At 40.1% G+C, this 15750-nt stretch overlaps 1 protein-coding gene across 4 annotated transcripts in view; it reads left to right on the forward strand.

Annotated features, from left to right (window-relative positions):
- The window catches only part of A1CF (APOBEC1 complementation factor), a 59464-nt gene that overhangs the window by 18060 nt on the left and 25654 nt on the right, over positions 1-15750 (forward strand). For all 4 annotated transcript variants that reach the window (XR_009763970.1, XM_061635375.1, XM_061635373.1 and 1 more), the window contains exons 2-8: positions 410-553; positions 1942-2076; positions 6338-6468; positions 7667-7905; positions 8947-9111; positions 13850-13947; positions 14837-15107. Coding sequence is in view for 3 of the 4 variants with exons in the window: in XM_061635375.1 (XP_061491359.1) it covers positions 455-553; positions 1942-2076; positions 6338-6468; positions 7667-7905; positions 8947-9111; positions 13850-13947; positions 14837-15107 (1138 nt within the window). In the remaining variant the exon portion in view is untranslated. The remainder of the gene's footprint in view (positions 1-409; positions 554-1941; positions 2077-6337; positions 6469-7666; positions 7906-8946; positions 9112-13849; positions 13948-14836; positions 15108-15750) is intronic.

The following is a 15750-nucleotide window of genomic DNA, read 5'->3' on the forward strand; positions in this document are numbered from 1 at the left end:
TAACTTTCCCTGAAGAAAGGTCTCCCTGAAGCACAACCTGGTAATTTTAGGAATAGTTGTATATATATATTTAGTCTATCTTCTATCTTATTTTATCTTATTTATTTTATCTGATTGTGTGCCGCTACAGTGGCTTTTAGCTGTGAAGCTGTTTATAAATCTGCCAAACAAAATGAAAAAATAAACTATGTAGTGAGGTTTGCTAGATATTTCTTGCCCAAGGTCCCCACAAAATCTACCAGTGTCCCAAAGGACTTGCTTGATTCTCTTTCCTTCGTTAAGGTGTTGGGTCTTCTATATTTGTTTTCTCGTTATTTGAGTGATTCATGTACAGCATCCTCACTGATATCGTGGAGCTTTCCTTTTCATAAATATTAATCTGCTTAATTTATCTTAAATCTAATTGCAGTGAGCACCCCTAATTAACCTGATTTTTTGGTGATAATCACTCACAATGGAATCAAATCAAAAATCCAGGGATGGATTGGCCGGCACACAGAAAGAAGCTGCCCTCCGCACATTAATTCAGCGCACAGGATATAGTTTGATTCAGGTAGGAATTTTCCTGTCAAATGACTACTACTTTCAAACTACTTTGAAAGTAAATGAAGTTCCCTGCCTAGGGTTTGTTCAATGACTTTCATAAGTTAGTGCCTAAAGAAATGGTATTTTTCCCCCAGTGTGTATTACAAAATTATAACATTATTCTATTATAAGGTGCAGTGCTACATGCAATTGGACATTTGATTCCTGCTGTTGCTGCACCTAATGGTACTCCGAATGCAAAATCATCAGCATCAGCATCATCTTATTTGTATGCCGCCTTTCCACATAAAATTGTGCTCAAGGCGGCTTACAACAAGATGAACAAAAATACATCTCAAAAACAATTGCAAAAACAATTTCCTAATAACAAAAAATAATAAAACAGTGACATAACAAATATAATAAGCAAAAACAACTTTTCAATATTATGAACATAATAAAACAATCTTTAAAAACAAAGAAGTAACCATTAACACCCCAGGCCCCTAAAGAAAACCATTTACTATATCTCCTACAAGACTTCATTATTCAGAGTGGAGGCTTGTTTTGTATCAGCACAGTCTCTTTGTAAGCAGAGGTGTGGACTCCTCCCCTTCAACACAGGTGTAGGTTTCCAAAGTCATAGAAGAGGCAGGGCAGGTGGTTTCCCAGGCTGGCAGAGCTTCTGCAGAGAACTTTGTGTAGCAAAGCTACCCAGTAACACTTTCCAAAGGACGTCTGTTCAGTTTCAGAAAGCATGATCAGTAGGCAATCCAAGGATCAAATATTCCAGTAATGCAGTCCAGGCTTCAAAGACTCAAAAGGGTGCAGATCACGGGCGCAGCTGGCAAAAGTCTGATAGTGGTGTCCAACGTGCAAAACTGCAAAACAAAGTTGATGACCTTCAGTATCAAAGTTGATACACCTTCAGGAGTGTATGGGTCTACCAGCAGGTTCTCATTCCCACAACCTCAAGGAAATAGGGAGGAGGCAGTGATCACTTGATAGCTTCTCATTCAAGCACTGCAATGAGAGAAATTACATCAGCAAAAGGAAGGGCCATGCAACCATACCAATCCTGGTGGCTGTATATGATACCCCCTCCTGATTGTGCTGGTCTCACAATCTCAGCTGGGTGACAGGACGGTGTTGCTTCTTAGCACTGCCAAATGTCTTGCTCTGAGTGAAGGTTCTAAGACAGCCTTCACTAGCCAGGTGCTTTCCAGCTGTTTTGGACTAAAACTCTCATTGTGCCATCCAAAACAGCTGGAGGGCACCAGGTTAGCAAATGGTGGCCAGGATTCAAGACAGAGAAAGGCATAACCAGGCAAAGAAAACTCTCTGATGTATATAAAGAGACATGCAGTGTTGAGATTAACCCGGTCTTCACAATACCTTTTGTTCTCTTCCATTCAGGAAAATGGCCAAAGGAAATATGGAGGGCCTCCACCAGGCTGGGATGGACCACCGCCAGAAAGAGGCTGTGAGATTTTCATTGGAAAATTACCCCGAGACCTCTTTGAAGATGAACTCATCCCATTATGTGAAAAAGTAATAATTTAAATGTAGTAGGTTTGCTTCACTTGCATATATTAGAGGGATAGGCTGATTTGCAAGCTTTAAAAGCAACATCAGAATGTTGAGTGACTGTGTGGATGGCAGCAATCCCAAACCTCTCAGCAGAATTAGGATGCTTAAAAAAGGAAAGAAAAAAGACCAAGACCTGTGCAGCATTTCATACATAACAGGATAAACATGTTGTCCTACACTGAGAATGTCTCACTGTGTTGTATTCAACTAAGTCCTATTCCGAGTAGACCCAATGAAATTAAAGAACCTAAGTTAGGCATGTCTATTAACTTCAGTATATCAACTCTTAGTAGGACTAGTATTGAATATTACCCCCGTAATATGGGAAATAGCCAGTGTGCCACAGTACCTCAAGCATTAGCCGTTTATGTCTGAAGCCTGGGGTCAAATCCCTGCTTGACTATAGAAATAACTAGATTGCTTCATGCAAGGCTTACTTTTCAACCTAACTATTGTTATGTGATTTTTATAAGATTTAAAATATTCCCCTAAGCTCCCTAGAGGAAAGATTGTGGGCTTCCCATGGACACCTGGTTGGCCAATGTGAGAACAGTGTCCTGGACTCGATGGGCCTTTGGCCTGAACCAGCAGGGCTTATGATAATTTTTTTAAAAAAGGTATAAAAATTTACAGATGAACTAGTGTGGTTTTAAGTACTTACTGGATATTGCCAATTTGCAAAAACAATTTTCAAGTAGGCTTCCTTCTTCTAGGGTGCAATCAACAGAAATCTAACTATATCTTTTCAAGAGGACTTTGTGCATACAGTGCTTAAGGGTGATTTCACAAGTGAAACTAAGAATACCTTTTAGTCTTGCATATGCCACTTCTAAGTGTTGTCAGTGAGATATAAAAATGGGTAGAGAGCAATTTTTAACTGAATGTAATTATGGAGCATATGGTGCCTTTTTCATTTACGTTTATAGGAATTTCAAAATGCTAGTTCAGATCCAGATACCCCTTCTCCAAAGTAGCTAGAACCAACCACAAATGCTTACAATAGTTTCCACTGCTTTATATAAATGTTTTGAGCATATTTTGCACGTCTGGTAACTTACATCTCATGAAGAAGATTCCTGTCTCCCCTTGTCTCCTAATCCAATAAATGTGTTAGGTCTTTAAAGGTGCCACAGGATTTATTGCTGTTTTTTATTGTAATGCACAAACTTTATTAATCTTCTATAACTTTCCAGAATTATGTATTCTCAAAGCTATTTATGAAATCCCTAAACAAGCCAATTGCTGTCTATGCTATGATGCTACATTCACCAATCTACGTTCATTTGGAAATATTAATTCCTGATGAGATTCACAGTATATATCCACAGACTAAAATGGGTTGCACTAGAGCCGTTGTGCCAATCTATTACATGTTTGGGGCTGCCTATAAATAAATAAATATCCAACATTTTACTTGATCATTTATTCCACCTGTATGCCAGTTTCAACTTAATCTTGGCTAAAAGTTAAGTGCACAAACAGGTGAAACTTTGGTACCATGAACTAGATTGTATTGTTTGTAATGGCACAGAGTATGGAAGTGGGAAGATCTGGATTCAAATTCTTGCTCAACCATGAAGCTCATTAATTGAATGACCTTTGGCTTAGGGTGGCCAGATGAAAATGAATACTGAGCTCCTGCACTTTTAATATTTGTTCAGAAGTGGAAATTTCAGCGACTGTAGCTTGTCAGGCAAGCTACATCTGTGAAATGTCACTTTTCTACACAACTATTAAAAGTGCGGGAGACCTGACCTATTTTCCATCTGACCACCCTACTTTCTTCAATGAAACTTACTTTGTAGGGTTTGTGAGGGTAACACAAGAGTACACCATCCACTTCTTATGGTGTACAGTTATGATAAAATAAATAAGACTAATACTACTTAGTCCAAAATTATTACCACACCATTTTATAATCAACACTATAATAATCAATTTCCTGCAGCTGAGTTAAACATGATGGAACATCTGAATTCAATACAGTGACTTCTAAATAGACGTGAATTATTAGAACTGTGTCCTGAGAGGACATTCTTACAGCCTTTATTCACATCATTGCTCCTATTAACTTCTGTAAAACTGTTTGTGACAGTATCACTGAAAGGTGCAAGCCCTGACGACAGGTCAAAGGGTTTTGCAAAAATACAAAACATAGGAAAAACGTATAAAGGGTACATCATGTAAATATGAGAAATCTTCAACTGCAGCACATTTTCCCCTTTGCCAAAAAAGTATAGTTGCTGCTCATGTCAGGAGTTTGTGCAATTAGGGATGTGGGAAAATCTAACTGTGCATTATATGAGTATCTAGCTGAATCTTCATGCGAAAACTGGAGCATTGCTTTTCTGCTGTTGTCAGCTTGGTGAAGCATGTCTTTGCTGTCTGTGGAATGAGGATCACTCATCAAAACATTGAAGGGTAGTTGCAATGCATGTGAAGACCACTGTGCATCATCTGCACAGACAGAGGCCTGTGTCCTATGCCAGCATCATAGACCTCACCTGCTTGCTTGGTGCCTTGCAGTGATGGTGGATGCACAGACCATCCTGCCCTCCCTTCTAGTTTTCTATCCAAAAATATGAGCACACAAATCCATATATTAGGAATAAGTGCACAAAAAAATATGTATAGTAGTGAAAACAGTGTACAAAATGCATTCTACTGGGAGAACTTGCTGGCAAAAATATGTATATGTATATTAGGAAACTATGCACAGAAAATCATCTGAATTATCAAGTGGACATTTTGCTCAGGCCTTGTAGAGATAAATGTCTAATTAAACCTATTTCATTGTTCTTTACAAGATCTTCGCATAAGGACCTGTGCATTCAATCTATGAGTAACCCAGAGCTTGAAAAAGTTACTTTTTTTAAACTACAAATCCCATCAGCCCCAGCCAGCATGGTCACTGGATTGGGCTGATGGGAGTTGTAGTTCAAAAAAGTAACTTTTCCAAGCTCTGGAGTAACCTATGAAAAGATTATTCAGTCTTATAGAATGTCCACTTAGAACAGGTGTGGGGAACCTTTGGCACTCCAATGTTGCTGAACTACAATTCCCATCAGCTCCACCAAGCATGGCCAGTGACCAGGGATGATGGGAGTTGTAGTTCAGCAAAGATCCCCCACACCTGACCTAGGACCACTTCCAAGTGTTGTAAATTTCATTCATAGGAACAGTCCAATAAATCACTCCCGTGTGTAAAAGCAAAGCACTTTGAAATGCATGCGTAATATGTTTCCACACAGCCTGATAGGTATATGTGGAATAACTTCAACAATTTACCAGGAAAGCACCAAATGCCCATGCAGGCACAGAGCAGACATCTCTTGTGGGGTAAGAAGCATACAAGACCAGAAGCATAGAGAGAGGAAACACATAAGATGCTGATCCTTTCTTGCCCCATCTTTAAAATGTTCAAAGAATACCCAGTGTCCCATTGCATGGCTCTGACCACAGCATTGTCCAATGAGAGCATGAAAACAGTCCAAACAGAAATAGTCAATTCTGCCTTTCAACAATTTCCCCAACTGTCGGTGGGGAACCAGAGAGGAACCAGAAGTGTCACGTCACAGCTTTCATTAAGTAAGCTGTACTGAGTTGAATCAGAAGCTGTTTTCCTGCCACTTGGGAGTAGGCTGTGACTTGGAAGCTTTATCCCCCCCCCCATGTTATTCTCGACACAAGCAGTAATAGTATTTACAACAACAGACAAGAAAATGCAAAAGAAATCATTACTTATATTTGGATGAGTGCACCCAAAGATTCCTGAGAAAAGCACAGAAGCTCAGAGAGTGTTATCAGGCTGTGTTAACTGAGGTCATTTATGGGCTGGCCTTCGACATATTCTGCCTCTGTTTATTTTGATTTCGTACATGGGCCAGAAAGCATATCTTGAGTAAAACATGCTCTGGTTTATGATGAAGGACAATGGTCGAGCTAGTCTGGAGTGAAACAGGGACTCAAACAGAATTTAAGAAAGCAACAGAACTTTGCAACAGGAACCAGAAATAAAGAGGCAAGACAGGAGTTTAAGCTAGGGCCACTTTATTAACTACATTTAAAATATTGTGAAATATAACTCAACTGCATAGGGGAATAAGACCATGTGTGGGAAATCCCATTCACGTCATTCAGGCTCCTAGGCTGTTCTTCTCCAGAGATGTTCTCTGGTGCAGACCAGTTTGGTTTATAGAAGTTCATGCTTTTGCTTTTACAGACTGGAAAAATCTATGAAATGAGGATGATGATGGACTTCAATGGAAACAACAGGGGATATGCTTTTGTGACATTCTCCAACAAACAGGAAGCCAGGAATGCAATCAGGCAACTGAATAATTATGAAATTAGGTAAGCATTGTTTATTTAGTGGATTTGCATTTCCCACTTTTCAATTGACATCCTCAAAGTAGTTCAATATGACTAAAATGCGATAAAAGTCCTTAAAGCCAAAAAAAAGGAAAGGAAACTGCCTTATACCTAGTCAGACTGTTGGTCCAGCATTGTCTACTGGCAATTGGAACAGGCAGGTGCCTGGTGTTATCCTCACTTGCCTCCCTCAGGCCCCCTTTCTTCCCACGGGTAGTTGGTTGTAGATGGCAGTTGGTTCACTCCTAAGACTGAAATCAAATAAACAAACTAGCTTGTATCGCCATGTTTCTGTGTTAACTGGTTACTGATATACATGCCTCATCTTCCAGCCAGGTTTTCCTCCTTGTCTAAAAACACACACAGCATAGCAAAGGTTTATGGTAACAATCAGCAGATGAAAGACCTGTGGGCCAGGTCTGCTAGCCTGCGAGCCCATAGCTGCCAACTAGAGGCAAGAAAGTCATGTAAGGGAAGTGGCATTTGTGGCAAAGGAATTTTCAAGATGTCCAGTTTGGGTGTGAGAGGAGTTGACCCCTGACTGTATTGACAACGTGACAGTTCAAGAAGCATAGCTGGTGTCCAGAGCGGTGATGTGGTGGTGGTGGTTGATGCTGTTATTTTTCTTTGTGAAACACTCAGGGCAATTGCTTTCCAGAATTTCTTATCACTGAAAAAAATGCATGGCTGTTGGTTATGTGTTAACAAACCTTTGCTGCTTTTAATTTTCATTTGCAGTATAAAACCTTCTCTTGTTAATTTTTTAGATGGGAATTACTTGCATGACCAAACTGTCTAGCCCAGAGTAGCCAATGTGGCACCCTCCAGTTGTTTGGGACTACCATCAGTCCCAACCAGCATGGTCAATGGTCATGGCTGAGGGGGTTGTAGTATTACAACATCTGAAGAGCAAGGTACCATGCAGACTATCCCTGCTGTAACCTATTCTTAACATTCCTCCTCTCCCCCCAACAAAAATCTGAATTTTATGTTAAGTAATTAATACCTGGAAGTCTGCAGTCCTTTATATTTTAAGGGCTAATTTACTTCCACTTGACTAACTACACTGTTCATAAAATTTGACATGACAGCATTGGCTCTAAGCTGTAGTCAGGGGTCACGATTTCTCAAAAAACTAAGCCTGTTTTACCACAAAAATGGAACTGTTGTTTGTATGCAGGAACGGTCGACTCCTAGGGGTTTGTGCCAGTGTAGACAACTGCCGTTTATTTGTAGGAGGAATCCCGAAAATGAAGAAGAAGGAAGAAATTTTAGCAGAGATGAGGAAAGTTACAGATGGTGTCGTCGATGTCATTGTCTATCCCAGTGCTGCTGATAAAGCAAAAAACCGTGGTTTCGCTTTTGTAGAATATGGAAGCCATCGGGCAGCGGCTATGGCAAGACGAAAACTGCTACCAGGTGACATGCGTAAAAATATTGCAGTATATATAAAGGGTCTATAAGTGGTGACGAGGCAGTCAAATGGACCAGCAGGAGCAGTGGGAGAAAGAGTTCAGGGTGCACAATCTATTAGGAAGTGGGGAAAGGGCCCAGCACCCAAAGAAGGAAACCAAGAGATGAGGCCTCAAAAAGCTGCTGAAACATTTTTATATATTGTCTTAGGGCTTGTGGATGCCTGCGCTGACTGTGTATTTGAAGCTATTTGTGTTCCCATTTAAGCAGCGTCATCCATATGAGGTCCCCTTAAACTGGTTTTCCCCTGTAAATTCAGATTTCTCCAATCCAGAGACAATCCAATACATCTTGAAAAATTGCGACTTCAAATCAGCCGCTTGAGACATTGCACACATTTCCTCAGATTTTTCCTGGAAATAGATCAAGCATCTGTTTTTGCTACCATCTTTGCACCACCTCTACATCCCCTTAATACCAGATCTGTTCTGGCAGTGGTGGTGCCAATTTCCAGTGAGCCGACTAAAATTGAGATCACCCACCAAAAATGATGTCACTCAGAATTCTACCACTACATTTTGCTGCATGTGTAGCCTTCAGGTGTGGCACCAGATCTTCTGAGATGAAATCAAATAGTGTTGAGACAGGCCATCACCAGGCCTGGCTAACCAAGAGACTCACAGCAGTAATGTTTGGCACAGCACTGATTATTGCAGAAAGTGCATTTCACTCTCAGTACATTCAAGAAATCAAATGCTATCTATAGGAAATGAGATCCTCTGTGTTCTCACCTCTTGCTATATATATTTAATAGCACCTTTCAAAGTAGACAACATTCATTTTAGCAATAAACCTCTGTAGGGAAAAAACACTCTCTTCCCTTCAAAAATCACCCACTTCTTGGGCTCTTTCCAAGTCATACTCAGAGTAGACACACTGAAATCAATGGACTTGATTTCAGTGGACTACATATGAGTATGACTTCATCAGATTCATTCCATTATATTTATTTTTAATGAAAGTCATATTTGTGGAATTATTTCACAGGAAGGATACAATTATGGGGACATCCCATAGCTGTAGATTGGGCAGAGCCAGAGGTTGAGGCTGATGAAGATACAATGTCATCAGTGAAAATCCTCTATGTGCGAAATCTTATGTTATCAACCACTGAAGAGACAATTGAAAAAGAATTCAACAATTTTAAACCAGGTAAAATAAAGGGAAAAAAGGGGGCAGCTTGATCAGAGTTGTTCAGAAGGTATTGGTAAACTAATAAGGACAACAAACTGTAAAAAAAGAAATATTTAACATTTATTCAATTGAAATCCTTTTAACTTTTGGGAATATCAAGAAAAGAGCAAAGCATTTCCATGAAAAATGTAGGACTGGGGAGCAAATATTTATTTATTTATTGAATTTATATCCCTCCCTCCCAGTAGGAGCCCAGAGTGGCTGCTGAGATGCTACTACTGGAATGCAAGTTCTTCCCCCATTCCTCTTGGAAGATACACAGCTAAACACACACACACACACACACACACACATATATATTGGCAGCAAACAACCCTGTAATCATTATAAAATGTATTTCATTCAGGATGATGAAAACCCACAGAATGACTATTTTTAATTGGACAAATTGGCAATCCTCCATAAATTTCAAACAAAAACAGAAATGTTTTCTTCTGCCCATATGGAGTTTGGCTACTGACTCCTTTAAATTGTATGTAATATAAGATGGCACTAAGTGCTCAAGTTTCAAAACAAACTTGGAATGTTTTGAAGTGCAATATTTTACTTGCATAGAATTCCATATTGTGCTCCCATTCCAGGACTCACACAACAAGCTCATTCCTTAAGACCTACACACCAAACCCACATTCAAATCCCTGCTACAACCTGCTGGGTTACTTTCTGCCAATCAGCATCTCTCAGATAAATCAAAGGATAACAGGGGAGGGGGGGAAGGACACATCACATACGCGACCTGGCACAGCAAACCTGCAGATTTTCCTGACCATGCCCATGCCCTGGCCTGTGCAAGCAGCAGGGCTGTGGAAGCAGCGATATGTCTGCCACTTTGTTGAGCCTTGCTACTGCCTGCCAGGAGTTAGGATTATGGCCTAAACCAACTAACACTCAAATTAGTTTAATTGTACATGCCTGAAAGAAAGCTTAACCCTTTTGTTGTTGTTGTTGTGCAAGCCACGGACCTCAACTGGCATTTTAACAGACTGTATTCTCTGAAATAGTTTAATAAAATATTGCATAATCAGCCATCAAAACATAAATTAACAGGGATAAAACCTCCCTTGCACAGAACTCAGAACACAAATTCTCCAGTGGCTCATTATGGCCCCAAGGGAAGATACAGAAACCAAATGATAAGAGAAGCAGTTATGCCTCGATTCAGAAGTCTATGTATGTAGCTAACTATATAGCTTCTGTCAGAGGACTTTAAAAAAGAAAAGCTTTATTTTTCCTGAAGATATATGTGTGCTGTGATTATACAATATCACAATTCTGTTTATTTAGATGTCTTATCTTCCCTATCCCTTAGGGTTTGGTAGCAAATTTAGAACATATAAAATACCTAAGTATTCAGAAATCAAAACTATAGCACAAACGCGTCCATCCACGGCACCCAATTCTACTATTTTTCCAGAGTGCCATGAGTTAATGTATTGTAGTGTATATGACATGAACTGAAATTAGATATAAGAGATTTGCTGGTGGCTGGTTCTGCTTCTCATTGATCAGCAAAGTAATGATTTGGGCAAGAGTTCTTGAGGAATTTCCATTCATCAAGAAAAAAAGAAAAGAAAATCAAATTTAAAATCTTAAGAAGAAAATCTGGAACATTAGATTGTGAAGATTAAGTAAGGGCTGCAGACCAGCCCTGTAGCCACCCTTCTTTATTAAGTGAGGCAGCAACATTTCATATTTCCAGATGGGACATTTGGGGGGGGGAGGTGCATAGCTCCAGCCAATCCCCCACACACACACTGGTGGAGAGGATGTGAGAGCCAGGGGAAAGGAAAGGCTGTGACCTTCCCATTCACTCCTCCACAGAGAGTGTGTTAACGTACATGATAGGCTATGTAAAGGTCAAGGTAACAGACAATTTAGTATGAACTCCAGGAATTAAGTGACTGGCCATTTTTTTTGTTTCATAAGAAAAAAGGATGATAAGGATACAGTGAACAAGGGGATACCAAAAGTATGAAACAAACAAAGTAGTTTATGCTGCAACTAAGGAGTGAAAACTAATATGGAGCTTGTTTTCTCAAAAAATCAGTTTTAAACTTGTATCACAACACCAATACCAAAAAAAACAGGTTTGGAAACAGAGTACAATGCAACCATAGTCAATCATTTATGGGGAGTGGACTGAGAACGATATGCATAACTTTCTAGTTGAAGTCAATGATATTCAGTCCTTAACTTTGTAAAATATTTGCTGCATAAGAGACTGCCTTTTGTAAACTTATAAGAATGCTTGCTAAACATACAAGAAAGCTTTCAGAATGGTATGTTCACTGTACACCTTTTCAGAGAGAAAAATGCATAGCATCGAAAAATCATTGTTTAAACAGTAGCATTAAAGTAATGTAATTTTTATATAAAAATTAAGGTTAGCTGTCGTTTCTTTTCAAATGCAAGAAAAATCACATTTACTAAGTGCTCGTGAGTCACTGAACCCTGAAAAGGCCTCAAGTTGAGCTTCATACATTGGGAAAATCTGAAATTAGGCCTGAATTACAGCTTAGGTAGCCAACCAGCCAGCCAGCAACTGTAGTGTGCACAGAAGTGTTTCTGTTCCTCTAGGGCTGTTTTCATCCTTTGCTAAGTTCTCAAGAAAAAGGAGGAAAAATAGCCACTATGACTGTGAATATAGTGAGTGCTTTAAAAGAGCAAAGGGTAACTTAGGGTAGGGTTTTTCTTTCAGATCACTTTAGATTATCTCTTTATTTCACCCTTTAGCAATAAGCACCCAATCTTGCTCTACTCATCATAATAACTGTAGAATAAACAAACTCTTACTTCTGACTGCAGGCAAACATGCCTATTTATTCCTAGCTGGGTACAGAACACAAGTGAAACTGAGACTGAAAAGCAGAGCAAAGGAAAGTCTAAGAAGTAGAGTCTAACTCTAGCCCATAATACAAAGTTTTAATACTTAACTTTTCAAAGGTCATGTGACTATATTGGCTGTTATTTTCAGGATTATTTAAGTAATTATAGAGTTATAGAGCATGAAAAGCCACTCTTAGCCAGGGAAATACTTGAGTGGGCAGACTTTGGGGGGCTCTTCCAGATGAGGCCTTTGTTGTGCACTTGCTCTGCCTCATTCACTGAATTTTCAGATGGCCCTATTCTTAAATTGCTCCTCTTCTTAAAACAAGCTGCCATTCTTTAAATGGAGGCTGTCATTGTCTGTCATGTTACAAATGAAAAAGAAGGCAATTTCCCAAAACAATCGGGGGGTAGGAAGGACAGGTCTGGGGCGTGCCCCATTCCCCCAACCCAGCCAAAGGGCTGCTGCAAGACCTTCCCATCATCACTCCCATTCCCCTCTTTAGCTATGGAATTCCTCACTGTGAAAAATATTTAGCAGTTAGATGTAATATAGATATATTTTGCTTGTAAGTTAAACCCTAGCCTTCCTGAAGTTAATTCATCCAGGCTGAGATCCACAAAAAATCCAAACACTTAAACCATGTCTAGGGATGGGGTTCTCTATCTGATTAGTTTTGTTTTTCAGTTCATCAAATGGGCTGCCAGTTACGATTTGCCATAAATTGTGTTCCTCTAGTTATTGCGATTCCTGGTTCTCCCTTTTTTGGAGGGGGTATTTTTTCTGAAAAATTATGTAATTTGTCCCATTATTCTGAATGCTGCTGTATAATTTATATAATGTATACAGCAGCAGCTGATTACAAAAATAATTATGTAAATACGTAATTCTCGCTGCTGATTTTTTTAAAAAAATTGTGGTGTTGCCAACAGCCGTGAACATACACAAAGAGTGGGAGCCTATTCACTGACGAGACGAACTTGCAGAGTATCCTAGAATTTAATACCAAATCCAATTTTGCGAATATTCTATGCCATCTCTAACCATGGGCCTGTCCATGGCATTGCAAGCTAGTATGGATTTTCCCATTAAAAAATCCGCATTAGGAATACCACAAAAAACCAATATGGTTTCCTAAACCAATAATCAATTGCATTAACGTCGGTGCACTCAGATGCTACAATAGGAGGTCCATGGACATTCCTCCATCATATGCCAAGCCCCTTGTCTCCTTCCCACCCAACAGCACATCCACAAACCTGTGCATGTGTAGGAATTTTTTTAAAAGATACAGGGTTTCTGCGCTCTTCCCCAAAAGCACACAAAAAGCAAACTATTATGGACCAATCACTGAAAAGGGGTGGACTTAGGGGAGTGGCCAATGCTAAAGCATATGGTTTGCTTGACAATTGGGATTTCACAATAATCCGAACACAAACAGGACATGTATGGATCTTGAGGCCACCAACAACATATGGAAAATGTGGATTTTGCAGTTAGGTAAGGATGGGCCCCATGTCTAGGCATTATTTTGCACATGTACTTTGGAGGTTCTTTATGTTTGCGTGATGTTTCCAACTATGCAGATAGGCACATGTGCAAAGAGGTTCATCACACCCATTTTGAGTAACACATTTCTGAACACCAGTGACAAGCATACCAAAGGACAAAAAAGAAGCATAAATGTGCACATCACTAAGCTTCTATAATTGGTTCATGGCTTGCAGTGCCAGGATCTAATATTCATTTACCGTAAAACAACAAACACTTTAATTGTATTATGTGGCAGATCAATGACAGAATGCGAGCACACACTTTTCAGTCTAGTAATAGCCATGGCAGACCTAACCTCCCAATCTTTTCTACAAGGCTCAGTGGAACGAGTAAAGAAAATCAGAGACTATGCATTTGTGCACTTTAATAACCGAGAAGATGCTGTCGAAGCCATGAACGTCTTAAATGGGAAGGTAATGCTGGATTAATTTAGTATTTGCTGGAAGGTGTCTAAGGAGAGCTGCATGTATATGAGAAAATAAGATTTCATAATGTGTATGTACATACACACAAACACATACATAGAATATAGTGCTAGCAATAAAAGGCTTGCCAGAGTTGTGAGGGGTTGACCTGAATGGCTTTGGCTTACAGTACAATGAGTTTCATGGTCGTAGGAATCTTTACTACATGATTCATTGTTAGGGTCTGGATCATGAGACGTTTAGCACATGATTAGTAAGACTAACAGCATGCTTGCTATTTAGAGTTCTATAATTGTTCAGATGCCAAAGTACCAGCCTACACTGTTCCAAGGTCAATGATCAGATTCTGATCCCTGTAGTACTTGACTGCCACTTGCCATGTGGGCATATCAAGGGTATAGTGCTGGCATAGAGACTGCCAATACATCCAGGGTTATCCATGTGATGATAGCATGTTAAAGATCACAACTGCACATGTGCCTCCTGTTAAATAGAGATATATCCAGTGGTGTTCCACCTGAAGGCCCTAAGGTGGGAAACAACAGCAAGGCCACCATGGATGGCATCTAATTCAGCTGCATTCAGAATGAGGCATCCCTCCAAATACTTTGATCCTAGATCATATCTGAGAAGCATTGGTGGCTGGTAGCTCCATGTCAGTGGGGCTGTGGAATCCAATCCGGGTTTTAGTCCAAACTTTGGACAGCTCCTTGAAAGTTCAGACTAAAGCATGGAGTGGATTCCACTGCCCTGCTGACATGGAGCCGCCACCTGCCACTGCTGAGAAGTGAGAGGTTTAGTATCTGCCACAGAAATGTAGAGTGTTTTCATGTATCAGGAAGTCTCATTTTTCTGTCTATCTCTTTTTTGTTTTAAGGTGTTGGATGGTTCTCCCATTGAAGTCACATTAGCCAAGCCAGTAGACAAAGACAGCTATGTTAGATACACCAGAGGCACAGGAGGGCGAGGAACAGTGTTACCAGAATATACTTATACATTTGGGCATGTATATGACCCTTCTGCAGCCTACCTGGGAGCCCCAGTATTCTATGCACCTCAAGCCTATGCTGCTATTCCCAGCCTTCATTTTCCTGCTACAAAAGGACATCTCACCAATAGGGGCGTTATCAGGCCGCCATCCATTAGAGGTAATGCTTGTTCATTAGAAGTATATATTACAGTACAGCCAAAGTTCAAGGGAGTCTTGTTTACATTCTTTATAGTTTGGCAAGTAGATACACTGTTGAAGCAAAACCCACTTTGGCAGCTTCCCTCAGATGGCGAGGCACCCAGAGAAGAGCCTCCATTGGCAACGTGAGTTCACAGGTAGGTTGGGATCAGGCATTCCATTAAGTAACCCAGGTCCATTCAGGGCTTCAAAGGTAAGCACCAGCCTTTTGAACTGTGTTTGGAAACAGCACAGTTCAAAGTTCTGCTGCTCACCTTTAGTTCATCTTTAAAGGAATGTGGTCTTTCAGATGTTGTTGGATTCCAGCTCGCATTAGCTCCAACCAGCATGACCAATGGTCAGGAATGAGGTTGTCCAACAATATCTGGAAGGCCACAAGTTCCCATCCCTAAAGCTTACCACAATGGTTCCCCTTATACAGTTGTCGAGCATACATTATTAACGATCCTCCAAGCTGGTCATGGCATGCATTGCTTCCACTCATTTGATCCATAAAGCATCTTAAGCTGCGAACACGCTGGTCGTCTACCCCAAAGCATTTCCATTAGCCACTCCTGGAGGTGGAAAGGGTTGATCTGTCAATGAGTTGCAAAATCTCTTTG

This window comes from Rhineura floridana, chromosome 7, assembly GCF_030035675.1.
Source record: "Rhineura floridana isolate rRhiFlo1 chromosome 7, rRhiFlo1.hap2, whole genome shotgun sequence".
NCBI lineage: Eukaryota > Metazoa > Chordata > Lepidosauria > Squamata > Rhineuridae > Rhineura > Rhineura floridana.